We start from the raw sequence: 15,174 nt of genomic DNA on the forward strand, positions 1-15,174 counted from the left end.
AATTCAATCGGATATGACAAAATTATTTTTTGAAAATATATTTTTGAAAATCGATGTATAAGTCCTTATATGTATAATCGTTTTATCCATTCGCTACTTGTCAGTTATAGATTAATAATTTTTATTTATCACTGCTTTGCTGAGAAGCAGAGTTGAAACGTATACGACTTATATAACCTTACAGTGGATCAAAAAGGTATTTGCATACAGTTTTTTTACAATAACTTTATTCGAAGGAATAACACATAAATACGAATTGTGTCCGTGTCCATAAGTAATTTATTACATACAGTATGTATATGTAATAAGTTACTTATGGACGCAATTCGTAATTATTTATTATTTCTTCCAACAAAGTTATTGTAAGAAAACTGGTGTGCACAAATACTTCTTTTATCCACTGTAAGCTTATAAGTCGTAAGTTTGTATATTGAATTGTTAATTAAATGTTACATAACATAAATACATGCACAGCTAACCACGACTTTCAAAGTCTATTTTTTTCTTGTTACTTGTTAAAAGTATAAGTAACGATAAAAAAATGATACAGAAATATTTTAAATACCTTTATTCTGGTAGTGATTTGCATGCAGTGACTAATAATTGTTGATAGAACGAACGTCCGCATTGAAATGTTAATGCGCCGCAACCGACAAATACCTTTATAACGTTTCTTCTTGCAACGCACAAAGTCGCGAATAAAAAAAAGCTGTTACGTGACATGCATATATTAATGTTATACGTATATGCTGCATCATTATAATTCATCTTTCATCTTTTCTAATAAAATATTTGAATATCGAGCTAATGTTTGATTAACTTTTCTCTCTTATTACTTACAATTGGTAAGAGAGAACACGTTATCATTATTATATATTAAAATTATTTATAATTATATATATATTTGTTATTATATACACATACGCAATTTATATATAGAATCTTTATAAACTATTCTTCAGAAATACACTTTCAGAAAATAATTTTATTACATACTGTTGAATTTATCTTTAACACTGCGCGGACACCGTGTTTTTGGAGCACTTGCCCGGACACTTTGAGACTTTTGAGTTTAAAGGGGTTTTGAATTTTTTGTGTTACAAGAAACTATAATATAAAAACTCAAGTATCATCTTTAAAGTTGTAAAAAGTGATTTCTATACTTACATAAAGCCGAAACTGTTGCAATTTTTGTTTTGAGGTGTTGAAACGTCAAGAGAAAACTGTAAAATACGAAAAATTGAATGTGCCTTAAAAGGGCCACGGTGTCCGCGCAGTGTTAAATAAGCTTTTAGTGTAAAAAAATAATTAAAAATTCTCAAAAACAATAGTGAGTGTGTGTGTGTGTGTGTGTGTGTGTGTGTGTGTGTGTGTGTGTGTGTGTGTGTGTGTGATAGAAGTATTTTAAAAATATTTTAATTTTTTGAATATAAAATTGTCGAAAAATCCAAAACTCATCAAAATTGGAAATGAAAGAGAGGGGCTTGGATCTGTTTCCTTGTAAATTATCTATTGCAAGCGAGATGTTTCGTTTGCTCATTCCGTATCTGTCTCGAGGGCCCAAATGGAAGACAGGGATTTCGGTCCATCCGGGCTATTTCCATCGGCTTTATTAAATCCAACGTTCCGTGAGACAAAGTCGTCAATTAAAGGAGGACCGGTGGCGAGCGCGTGCGTCGGGAAGAAGCGATTATGCATCCGTCACGCGTCGGCGTGCCGGTCGAGCGAGCGTAAAGCGCGCGAACGAGCTCGATTATGTAAACGGCCTGTTATAGAGTTTACGCTGAAATAAATGCGTCCTTGCGTGCGCGTGCTTGTTATCTTTTTCGGGGAGATCACTCGCATCTACAAGGACACCTGCACAAGGACATCACATTTTGACGTCTAACTCCGCGCTTGACCTTACCAGTAAATCAAATCCCGTGGATGTTTGCACGTGGATTTCTTTTTTCTCTCCCCCCTCCTCCTCCCTTTTCCGTGGACTTCGGACTTCTTCGAGTCGGATGCTGAGGCATCGGAAGATTGGTTGGATCATAAAGCGGTGGCAAAATAAGCGCGGCAGCGAATTTCCTCGTTACACGATCGCGGAGCGGGCTCATAATTCACGATTGCGCTAGAACGTGTCCCGTGCCGTACACGCGCGCAAGAACGCGCGAGAATCCTATCTATAGTAAGGTGTGCAAGAAGAGAGAAAAAGAAAGAAAAAGAGAAAGTGAAAGAGAGAGAGGGGGGGGAGAAAGAGCAACGCTGCCAAGCGGCTCGCTGAAGCGTGTCCCGCTAGCGCGGTGCCTGATTATTTTAATTGATGCCCCGCCGTTACGTCCCATTTAGTGGATGTTATTCGAAAACAGCCGTCGTTTTCCCTCGCGTATCCGAAAAACTTCGCGGGATTCGCGTGTGCGAGATGCGAGGGATAAAACGAGATACAGGGAGGCGATGGTAGATGGAATATATTTGAGAGTGTGGGCGATTTCAGCGACACAGTTTGATCCTGTTGCGTGACACACGCGCGAGACTTGAGCTTTTGGCCTGCAATCCCGCGATATAATTTTACTTGGACATAGGTATGCTAATTAAAGGCAATCTGCATTTACGAATAATTATATACGCACAAAAAGATTCTCCGCTAAAATAAAAGAAACGTCTAGAGTCACAACTAAAACGCAAGTTTTCTACACGGTTCAGGTGCCAAGAGCTAAGAGTGCCGTTTATAAGACGCGTATGTAGACTTACTCGGGATTCGCGTGTAAAAATGCAACGTTAAAACACAAAACACATTGACGCTCGAATCTCACTTTAAGTCCAGGACGTAACTCTCACGTCGCGGCGTCGCCGTCTGGACTAATGGTCGTTCTCAACGTATGCACAATGTATAAGTTGTTTATCCTCCGCGAATTATTGCTCTTTTGATCGTCAGGATTACAGCAGGGCTCGTACGAATGCACGACAGCATGCTCGTAAAGCTACAGTATGCGAACCGCAGAGGAGGAGACGGCGCGCGGCGTCTCTAATGTGTTTCCTTTACGTACGTGTCGTTTGATTTGGACGCACCGTATGACTCGTATGAGATGTAGGGCAGAAGTTTACTCTGCGCTTAATGATCAAAACGACTCGTTGCATGAGCACTCAAAGGGACGCGCGTCGAGCGCGCGTCCTCGTAAGTTACATAGTTCCGAGGATAATTAGTGACTGTTATTGCTTATCAGTAAACTAATATAACGCAGCGTCGAAACCTTTAGGATCGTGTATCTGCTTGATATAGTACGTACTGCGTATGTGCAAGTACAATCTTTTATTTCCACTCTGATTTATATACTAAAACGTTATTGAGAAACTCTATTTATTATTTATATAAGGTATATTATAATTTCGCTATCTTGAGTTACGTTATCCGTATTAACTTTTATTTTATTAGTCAATAGCGTAAACATATTGTCATGATTTATTACAATCTCTCAAATTTCCCTTTTGCTTTGGGTAGCTTTTAACAGACGAAAAATCCGATTATCGGAATTTTTGATAGTGATTATAGATGGATATACCTTTTGATTTTAATCCTATCCAGATGGATCGACAGTTCTTTTTTCTACAAAATATTGCAATTTGTCTCTTCTACCCATTAAATAGAAAATAGAAGTTCGTAAAAATAATAATTAAGTCATAGTTAATAATACGTTCATCTTACCTAACATTCCTCGTCGACGCTCGGCGCGACGTCGTCATCAGTGCACGTGCGAGAAGTTATCTCGAGAAATATCCGGACCTTCGTTGGGAGCATGAAGTAGTATACTACTTCATGGTCGGGGGGATAAGAAAATTTAAGCCACCGGCACCGGAGTGCCATATATTGCCACGGTACATTAGTATGACGCATCGTCGCCAGAGTCCTCAACCTGGCGGAACACGAATTTAAGCGCGGACGAAACTGCACCCAAGGTACATACTTTGCTGCGCACCAAGAATCCGCTAATGTATCCGGAAACCCCGTTAATTTTCCTACTTGCCATCGATAAAGGGACGAATCGAACGCGTAAATACGATATCGCTGATGCACCTGCGAATCCTGATGTTTAATAACGTGCCTATCTCACACATGCTGCTCGTTAAAATCAGGTGTGAATTGCCATAAATTGAGTAATAAAGTTTCATCAAAATTAGAATTTTCGAGTTTGCCAGGTTTCCTTGTTAGAAATTGGCTATTAGAGAGACTGTCGATCTTAAAAATTATTTAACGAATTGTTTGCAGTTTGTTATTCAATTATTGAGTAATAATTGATTTATTTGATTTACAAGAGAATTTTGCGATGTGAATGATTCGGGTTTTAAATCATACATTATATTTAATATTACACGACAAAAACTTGTTGTAACTATATTTGGATTCATAAATAAGCGAGGCAGGCATAATGTTGCAATGCGTGCATAATTTTATGTAAATATACTTAATTCTAATTAATTTATACAATAGTATCATGGCTGTAACATTTACGAAGTTCCACTGTTTGCATGAATAAATTCAGAATTATAATATCACGTGTATTATAATATCACGTGTATGAAGTCAGATAATACGCAATACTGTGAATTTAATGTAAAAAATGGCTACACTATATTCTCATGAATTAGTCACGACGATTATGTAGTATTCGCCAATGTCAGAACTGCCAGTTAAATAATCACTGAATAACACCGTCGCAATGACTTGTAAAAGTAAACCTGACGTGCGAATATCTTGACGCAATTGTAAACTTTCATTATAAGAACCCTGAATGTCTCCGACAATCGTATGATCGATGAGCGAACCGATGCTGCGCCCGAAGAAAGTGTTTCCGAAAAAGTCGCGATTTATTTAGGACACCGGATGCTTAGGACAGCGAGTAAATTGAGACGACTTAATTGCATTTCCGTCTTCAAAGACGTGTCCTAGACGATTTGCTGAATGCGCGCGACCTGCTCCAACGGCACAACGCACCTTTGATTTCTCCTCATTAGCAAGAAACGCATCGGTGACTCCGAACCTCCCGGGGACAAGAGACTCTAAGTACGCTCGTCGCGGCATTGCCCCGCCGGGATTTTCTTTTCTTTATTTTTCCACCAAAAAAAGTCCGCCGAGAACATTAAGCCTTCGCACCCGAAATTATTCTACGTGGGCGAAGTGCAACTTATTTTAATGATGTACACAAAGACGAGTCGGACGAACTGGCAAACCAATTAGTAGGATGCCTCGTAGCTTCGCTCTCAGTTTCAAGGAAAAGACAGTTTATTGTATATAAACTTGTATAATTCTCTCTGTGAAACATTTAAATTTTGTGCGAATATTATAGCAACACTGTTAAGTTCATAGTGTCAAATTATACTCAATTTGAGCCATTTTCAACTATTCCTATAGTTCCTAGGTTACCACTCTCTGCTCCTAGTCAATATATCCTAGTTAATTTAACTAAAACAATGTTAATTTAACTAAACCAATGGGGAATTAAAGTAGTATTGTTTTATATTAAAATAATAAATTTTGACACACATGATAGTTAAAAATAACAAAATGTTATTTAACTCAAGGTATTGGTTTAAATTTCACCCTTGAATATTTCACGGTGAAAATCAAGTTTTTTTTCCCCTTAGTTTTGACGAAAAACCGTTTTATTTCTGAAACACTTTACACAATGTTGTATCCCTTCTAATTATTGTCATAGATAACATAGATAACAATAATGTCGCAATAATGTCACGCAGTAAAATGCTCAACATTAATTTATTGTATCGTATGCATATCGCCGAGTCATTTCGACGAGTTTTTCCGATTTGACGTTGATGCGTCGCGCGTGCACATTTTCTATCTCTATCTATATATATTTATAGATGCGCTTCCGTTCTCAAATTCATGTCCCGTACGTTTATTCGTTGATCAGTTATTTCTGTCGTTCTTACCGAATGTTACAGGGCATTACGATTTAATCCACCGATTTGCTGAATCGATTAGAGCGTCTCGGCACGATATAGAACGATTCGTGAGAAATATAATTGAGAAATATGGTGCTTGCTGTTTCTCGATCCAATCTCGCTTATTCATTAACATTACAAGAAGATTAATTTGATTGTCATCCGTAATTGATGCGTTTCGCGTATCTCATTCGAATCTCTTTCAATTATTAGGTGATGCTATTAATAAATATTTACGCCAAGTTGAAACAAAACAATATCCGTAATAAATAGAATTAAACACTTTGGTTCTCCAAAAATGTTTATGCTTCAAACACCATATTACGGTGGAAAAATATAGAAGGATATCCAGAATACACGAGCAGTGTCTAAAATTAATTCTTTCGAATATGACTCGAATTTGCTTAATTGCGGCACATTTTGTGTTTCATTACGTCGTCGGAGAGTTATAGGCGAAAGAATCGTATGTCAGAAATACCTGTCTGTCTGCGTACGCGTCGAGAATTACATTGCGGTTGACAGAGTTGTCAGTCCTGTAAATAATTTACGCCAGCATCGAGATCTATTCGGTGTCGTGATTGCGCGGTATACCGAACGAATCTGGCAAGCAATCTAGGCAGTATATCATCCGCAGAAGTATGACAGCGAGTATCATATATGTATACGTCCCGTGATTTATAAATAAATATTCGGCGCACTCCAACGTTCGTGCCTTGCCAGACAATCGTTTCAATCCTGATTAACGTTTGTTGCGGGATATTTCTGTGCTGATTTTCGGAAAGCCTCTTGTCTCGGGACAATGTGTACGTATAATGGCCGAAAAATAGGAGTTTTCTTGTTCAAAGCGTGCGCAATAAAACAAAGCAGAATACTCATATATAGGTATATAAAACATATATCTCGATGAAAAATGTATTTACAAACATTATATGTCACTATATATTATGACACTAATTAATTAGTTTTATTAATATTAACATTTCAACATGTTGTGTCAATATATTCTTCATTTGTTACGTAAAGAGGCTCCAGTTTAGACTCGGATGCGGCAAGTTAAAGCGCCTGGGAAAAGAACGCACATTTGTCTGAATTAAATACAGTTTATAGGTATACAAAGTTCAGATTTCAGCTCTCTTCTATTAAACTGCTAGTGCAATTTTATCAAACTGCTACTGGTTTCCTGGAATTGTCTCTTATCATTTTTACTGATATGCGTCATTTCCATATTCGTCAGATACTAAGCGGGAGCTATACTTCTTTGCATTTTTTCATTATCTTAGCATCTAAGATCCATGAATATTTATAATCTTCTCGAATCTACGCTGTTTTTAATTTTATGGAGATTGGAGGCACCGAGAATCAGAGTTTTTCCAATATTTATGAAAAATTAAGCATCGATGACGGCATATATATACATTATCTCTGTGTAATTATTATATGTATATAAGATTTAAGTAAGTAACTTCTACAAACTTTATTCCCGAGATCTTTTTTAATGCAAAATCGATTTTTCTTTAGCGAAAGTTTGATTAGATCCCATTTTTCTTCGTAATTCTTTTATTTCCGGAGCTAATCGCGTTAGCAACTAAGTTTCCAATTAAAATTTTATTAAAATAACGTTCACTTGGAATTAAATAAAAATGTCTTTATCGATTTTCGCGAAGATTGCTTTCGCGAAAAATTGCTTGTTCTCAACTGATTGTTTAAAAATTAAAGTCTATTGTCTTTTCGATATTTTTGTTATGCAAATATCAACTTGGGCAAACAATCCGCATTTTGTAAAATTGAAATACACGTCTCTTTTAGGATGGAAGACAGATGGAAAATGAAAAAAAAAAAAAAAAAAGACCTGTCTCTTCTTTTCATATTTATCGACGCATGTCGGCGCATTCGTCGTTCCAACTAATATTATTAGTTTTGTGCTGTCCATTTTCTTGGTTAAGCTCTTAGCAAATATATCTTTACCTGCACTTTCGTGCCAGCAACACGTCCGAAATGCTGGTGGAGTGTAGGTGGCTAATTAGTCATCAACGGATTCGATGATCTGTCGCGAGATATTTGCACTATCATTAGAGTTAGGGTCGTCAAATATTCGCGTATACCTAAATATCTGAATATTGCATTTAAAAATCTCTTTTTTTCTGTGCAAATATTTAATCTCTTTTAGTTTTTATATTTTACGTGTATATATTAGGTTTAATTCTAAATGACTCCAAATTTTTATAGATAATTAACAGATGCCGCAATGTAAAAATGTTACGTAAATAGATACATAATTAAAAATGTTTTCTATTTATCTACAAATGTTTCTACAAATATCTAGTACTTTATACAATCGAAATTAGAAGAGAATATATTTTAGCTAAGTAAGCGAGTATTGTTTCTATAGAGATGGTTACTTTTTGTATAACATTTATTTTTGATATTGTGTATTGTGTAATTACACAAATAATATAACCATTGTTGTGAATTTATGTACTTTCTACGTGGGCGGAAAAATACAAGTCGGACTTAAGACAGAAAGACGGAAGCGCGCATCGGTGCCAAGAATAACGGCTTCAAAGCCCTTAACGTCGCAGTATATAACTTATGCAAATGCTTTCTCCGCGGCGAAGGACAACGAAAAGTGGAAAGAAGAAGCCGTCCCCGGTTACCGTTCGGGAAACGCTCACAATTCATCCGTATCTAGATATACGTTACGACGGAGACGTATTAGGACGGTCAAAGAGCACCTAAAGTTCGCTTAAACGTTTTGCACACAGTGCGCACGTTTGCTCTCATGTTTGCAAGACTACGCTCGTTGCCTCGAGAATTGCGATGACCTTTTTGTGCTAAACGCGGCGTGAAAATGAAGTCCAAGTCTTGCACTGAGAATTTCGACTTGTTAGAAAAGGAATATTCTAACGTTCTAACATACAGCAATGCATACGGGATTAAGTGGAGGCGACGTTGTACAAAATAACAAACGCAAAGTGCGCGTGATTTTTTAGGCGAGAGGTATATTATTCTAATATTGTTCGTATTTTTATGTTCCAGGTTTCGACCAGGCCGAGGTGTTGTCCTCGCAAAATAACGGAAGCAGCTTGGACTGTCTCAGTATGATCGTGCAGAGCATAAACGGGCCATTGCAGCCATCATCTGAAAGTCATTATTCGTCTCATCACTGAAGTTGTACGGTACCGAGACTTAATCCTTTCGGATCGGTCTTTTTCCTTAGCTCTTACAGCGACAATGTGACATTTGATATTTCGATGCACGTACATACACGGCCAAAGACTCTCCTCAGAATAATCCTGATGTCGTATTACGCAGGATGCTCCAAAAATCGTTGAAGGCATAATTTTGGTGATTCGCGGATAAGAACGAGGAGATGAATGATACCTGTATCATTTTATTAACGAGTCAATAACGAATAATAGCTATATAATTGTATAATTTAAAAAAAAAAAGGAACCGTGTGTGTTTCTAAACTCAAAGAAACCCCAGAAAAGAAGTACGTGATTTCTGAAACACCGTATAAATTTTAATCGTCATGCCGAACGCGGACTGGCATTTGATTTTTATCGAAACGAGAATTACGGGGATTGCGAGCGATTAAAAAGTCCAGGAAATTCGGCGAAAGCACGCAAATATAAGTATAGGTTTCCAATTGTTACCGATAAATGCGAGATTTATGCGAGATATCGGAAGCGCTGTGTGTGGAATAGTCAAATATTTTATCTATACCAAAGGAAAATATCTTAAAGAATAATCTTAGCCTCTCTGCGCGCGCGATTAACTTAAGATATTGTATAGCTGGTATAACACAAAGTGGCGGAGACGAAAATTCATAGCGGGGTAAAAATTTATTACCAGTTATTCGTTGCAACTTTTTTACGATTATTTTAATTTTAAATATTTATGAAGTAAACGGTCCTATTTTAATGTTTTTTATGATTTAAAAAGATTTGTTTTTAACTTGTCCGCTTTTAGCGATATTGATATTAGCGATATTATAACAAATGTAAAATGCAAAACGACGGGAGTGCCAAAAATATTCTTCGTGCTTCTATATTTCCTTTTTTTTCCCTTACTTTTTCTTTTGCTCTCTTCATGACAAACAAATAAAATTTTCCAAATTTTTTGCCAGAATAACAATAGGCATCTGATATAGAGGTTTTTCTAATCACATATTTTCAAGATTATTTTCCCGCATTTACATCGTTTTGCATTTAAAGTCTAAAATTATGAGTCTAGTTCCTAATGCGACGAAATGCCTTATGAAAGTTTTACGCGAGACGTTTGTCTTTCGATATGCTCAACAATCGCCGAATTTTTCATGTGCCTGCAAGCGAGCGTATCGATCATGTAGTACGTAAGTAAGCTTCGTCGATACCGCGATGCTGTAAATATGTGAAACTATAAAGCAATAAAAGAGAAACCGATAGAAAAGCGCGACTTCTCTCTCGTTAATTTTCGACGCGTTCGCATTTTGCACTGGATTTTCGGGGCGCTCCTTCGTATTCTCTTTAGCTAGCTTTCGTCAGTTTAGCTCGCCGAGAGTCATTTATCAGACAGTGAATAATTAATCAGCCGGCTAACTATCACTGCGCTATTAAGGACCACATATTTTAACGCTACGACGTATCGGCGTTGGCGAACATTTAACACGTGTCTCCATTTAACATCTAAACGCTAATCTTTTGGTCATTCTCACTTATAGGTCATTGTAAGAAGAAATTTTAAGAAGAAAACAAACATCTCCTACTTCAGTAACATGCGCGAATATATCGTCAAAATCGTTTAAAATGTGTCGGAAAGGCGCCAAGCAGCTTGTTGAAACGACTACGCCTACATTTTCACGATACGCTGCCACTTCAGACTCCATCATATCCGAGGAAAACGAAATAAAATGTCAGCTGTCGCGCCATCGCTTCCACTCCAAGTGTCACTTCCTCCGCGCATTCTTATACCTAAACGGAAATCTCGAGTGCCTTGAGTGTCGTAAAAACTTTCTTTCTGGCGCACCGCAAAAAGCTGCATCGGTATATAGATAGTTACATATATTGAGCACCGTAAACTTTCGGTACGTATAAATTTTCAGTCGACATAAATAATAAATTTCCAATCTTCTGTAAATCACGTTAAATGATTATTCAACGGTTCTGATAAAAATGACCGATCACTTATTGATTATTTAATTTATATGACGGAATTTGTTTATCTTAGGTAGCCAATAACTTGTAGTAGAGCAAAAATTGAAATTACTTGTATGAATCACGGGTTACGTCTTACATTGTGAAAAGCAAATGCTTCTGCTTCTACTTCACGTTAAAAGCGTTTACGTTACTTTCGTTCGTGCGACCCTTAAGTACGATGCGCTCTTTGACCGGGTCACCGATTGTCGTGTCACTGAGGACAGCTGGAATTGCCAGCGATTTATGAGATACGCACGGAGAAGCGCTTGCTAGCCGTGAAAGCCGTGACACGGGAAATCGGAGCGGAGGGATTGCACAGAGAGAGAGAGAGAGAGAGAGAGAGAGAGAGAGAGAGGGAGAGGGAGAGAGAGACCGGACATACTCTAAGACTACGGTAAATCCAAAAGCTCGTCAGTGCCATCGCATGGCTTTGCCGGAATATCGGCACGTTTTCAAAACAGGGCACGTCCCACGAGGCACGTCGAATGCATCTGCTCCCATTCGTCACGTCACGCTATTAACGGCAAATTTAGAATCTCTTATGGGGATTCCTCGCTCTCGTTCTCTCTTTCTTTCCCTGCTTTTCCCATATCCCATAAAGCACCCTCATATATCGCCCATGTTTTGCCGCGATAGATCGCCACCCGATACCGAGGTTGCTCGGCGCTTCTGAAGGATTTCACAATGCTCTGTGTCTTCCTTAAAAAGCACGCCGTGAAGCAGTTCATACGACGACGTCGAGCGCGCTTCATTATTCCGAGGCGAGGCTTTCGCAGCCTCGCCAGAAGACGCATACAAAAGAAGCGCAGAGATGATTACAATGCAGATGAAAAAGTGTTTTTAACCAGCTGCAGCTTTTGTACCTTTTTCTCACAGAGACTGGAGGCATAGGTTTTCAACTAGCTGATGCACATATCAATTAGTCTTCAAGGCAGAGATTACGTTGCCTTGATCGAGCCATATAACCGCGATCAATGTATTGAAGATACAACTGTAACTCTAGTCTTTCTAAAACGAGACAGGTATATAATCGTGAAAGAAAAAAAGAAGAAGAAATAAGTATTAGAAGTGTAGGCAGAGATAAAGGGAATGAGATATATACTTAAAAATTATTAAATTAAATTTAAACAAAATATGGGTTAATTCCTTATAAGGGCGTTACAGATGCAGAGATGAGCAGTTGCTTAAATAGATTAATAGAAGTCATAGACTTGCGGCATTTGGTCGTTCGGTAAATTAAACATTTAGCAAATTTGAAATTCGTCTTTCTCTCGGTCATTTGTCACGCAGTATCGCCAGACATCAGGCTCGACCGGTGGACTGTTTGTTCGCACGGCTGTTTCTTTAACATGCATATACATTTTCCGGCGCAGATCCGCGTCGAATTTCAAAGCGCTCGCTCCCTGTCTTCCCTCTGGCCAAGTAATCACGCGCGGAAGCTTTCGCCGTGCGTTTAATACGCTGGAAAGCGTTTTCCAGATGCTCTCCCTCGTAAAGCATCGAGACACGACCGACGCGTTTGTTTCGCGCAACGTGTCTTCCGCCCGCGATATACCGTCCCGTTCGTTTCCGTGATGCACGTTTAGCGAACGTTGTAATTACTTATTTAATCCATTGAATGGGACCGCTGCCGACGGGATATCTGGCTTAAATGAATTCTGCTGTGCATTTACAATCTGGATATGGGTTCTTTCCCGGGGAATTGATATCTGTTGCATCTCTACTAGTAGACATGAATCTCTTGGAACAATTCTACAGAGACTGGCGATAAATTAGAAGATTTCTTGTAACTAGATCTTTAAAATCTACGAATTTCAGAATAAAAGTATATTACGCATTTAATTATATTGCCAATTTGCATTAATATCTTACTGAAAGTAGAAATAATATTTTAGTACAAAAAGTTTTGGCAAAAATCAATTTTTGCTTTTTTTTAAATTAATCGGAGTCGTTGACATTATTTAAATACAGGTAATTAAATTTAGCAATTTACTAAATCAGGATAAAAGGATCCTCCGTAGATTGTTATTTGACAAATTATTTTAATATTGTTTTCATGATTTATTTAACTTACCGAAACTGAGTTCCACGATATACCACGTATAGCGCCTGCAGTGTTCTAATACCGTACGAAACATGCAGATAGTTGAGCTAACGTATATTGCAACACAATGACACAGTGAAACTCTCAACTTCGGCTCAACATCTGTTGACCCCTCCTGCACCGCGCGACCTTTTAGACTCCTCGAGAACTTTGATATCTCGAGGGTCCCTTCGTAACAAGTGCGCACTCTACCACCATCCACCGTGGAGATGAACCGATGTATCGGAAGCGTTGGTGCAAGAAGAATAGAGGGCGAGGGGCGTCAGTTTGCGGAAGATTGCCGAGTAATGCGATATGTAAACGCTTTCATGATAGGCGTTTCAAGTTTTCCTTTATATAGTAAAAATGAAAGACACATAAAAAAACACTGTATTTTCTCATTATTTTAATATATTTGTCTTAACGCGTAAGTTTTCGGAGATTTATATACACTCTTTATATAAATCTTGAAAATTTTTTAAAGAAAAGATATAAAATGGAAAAATAAATTAAATTCTTTAGATTGTGCTGTTTATTCAAAAACAATGTTGAGGCGATTTTTTTTTCAATGACTTGAGAAATATACATATTTCTCGCTGAAATAGCTTTAAAAGAAGTTACATAGATTATCTAAAAAGAAGTCTAAAAACTTTATTCCAAAGATTTGTGTTAATTAGTTTATTTATTGAAAAAAAATTAATAATATAATGTTAAGGTTTCTCGGATATAAATGTGTCAATAAATAATTTTCAATGAAAGAAAGATATTTTGCGTGTTTCCATTTGGCACTTAATCTATATATAAGGGGAATAAATATTAAAAATGTGAAATTATATTGCAATTTTTTGTGGATTACACGACACGGTTGTGTAAAATTTGTTGGTGACGTTAAAATAAATCACGTAAGCATTTTTGCGATTTATAAAACTATATTTTTAGTTCTCTCAGAGAATAGCCGTAATTAGAGAGAAAGCAACAAAACATATATGGGAGTTGCCCAACATTAGCCAAAAATATCCATGTCGCGAGTGTAAGAATAGTTTGGGACGACATAAATATTTTCGGAGTTACTGACCCGTCAAAACTTTCCAGAACTTTGTCGAGAGGCTGAGGCCTTGTAAGTATCGACATCTCACGCAATCGGCACCTCTCGAAAAATATACTTTGGTTCTGACTCTACATGATCTTAATATATTCCTTGATAATGTCAAATTTTTCCTTATTTCTTTATTGAATGATTATATTTTATATTTGCATGTAAAATTATGCTATTCCTTTTCTTTAGATGCATTATATTATACATGAGAAATACTTCACTATACGTACATATTCTGTTGTATTAATGTATAGGCATATATCTTAATGGATGTAATTATGTATAATAGCATAAAAATTCAACATTTTTTTTACATTAATTTGTTAATTATTGTACTTCGGTGAATTGCAACTTATATTCGGTCTCTGCAATATCAAAAGAATTAATCTGTTCTAAAAGTACTGTTAAGACGCACATTTAAGAACTCGTGAATAGAGATATATATCATAATATAATTATTGTAGAATATTTATAATTGTATATATACAAATCATATTGCAAAATAGAAATAAAAATATATAGATTATAATAAAGAAAGACGTATTTAGAAGCAATAATAATAAATAAAAATAATTGATTCCTTTAGTCCGTATTATAATATGGTTCTATTTCAAGCCATTTCGGCTACCTGAGCTGAATATTTGAGCATATTGATCACCTGATTAGAATTGTAATGTAGGATATTTTTATCGAGTTTTCGTACATACATATGTATATTTGAATTATTCTATTTTGGACAGATTTTATATATTTTTAATTAATACTTTTAAAATTATAAATATTTGAGAATGAAGAGCTGTTATATATCCTGTTATATATATATATCTTCAACAAAGATATGAAAAATTAAACTTCAAAAATATTATCAGATGATAAAA

General features: G+C 36.7%; 2 protein-coding genes across 5 annotated transcripts in view; one reads left to right on the top strand and one right to left on the bottom strand.

The window, feature by feature from the left end:
* The window catches only part of Nau (myogenic-determination protein nautilus), a 60,414-nt gene extending 50,043 nt beyond the window's left edge, over positions 1-10,371 (top strand). The window contains exon 5 of the mRNA XM_077407477.1: positions 8,977-10,371. Within this exon, the coding sequence (XP_077263603.1) occupies positions 8,977-9,107 (131 nt within the window). The 3' untranslated portion in view covers positions 9,108-10,371. The remainder of the gene's footprint in view (positions 1-8,976) is intronic.
* Positions 1-15,174, bottom strand: part of LOC143897968 (putative GMC-type oxidoreductase Mb1310) — a 32,416-nt gene that overhangs the window by 10,202 nt on the left and 7,040 nt on the right. The window contains exon 1 of one of the 4 annotated variants that reach the window (XM_077406983.1): positions 3,686-3,800. The exons of 1 other annotated variant lie outside the window; for it this stretch is intronic. The gene's annotated coding sequence lies outside the window, so the exon portion shown is untranslated. Of the gene's footprint in view, positions 1-565; positions 656-1,167; positions 1,224-3,685; positions 3,801-15,174 lie in introns of those variants that run through there. 2 more of the 4 variants (XM_077406989.1, XM_077406980.1) reach the window with 2 other exon arrangements.

Source organism: Temnothorax americanus, unplaced genomic scaffold, assembly GCF_048541705.1.
Source record: "Temnothorax americanus isolate GAGA-0224 unplaced genomic scaffold, ASM4854170v1 Scaffold1, whole genome shotgun sequence".
NCBI classification, from domain to species: domain Eukaryota; kingdom Metazoa; phylum Arthropoda; class Insecta; order Hymenoptera; family Formicidae; genus Temnothorax; species Temnothorax americanus.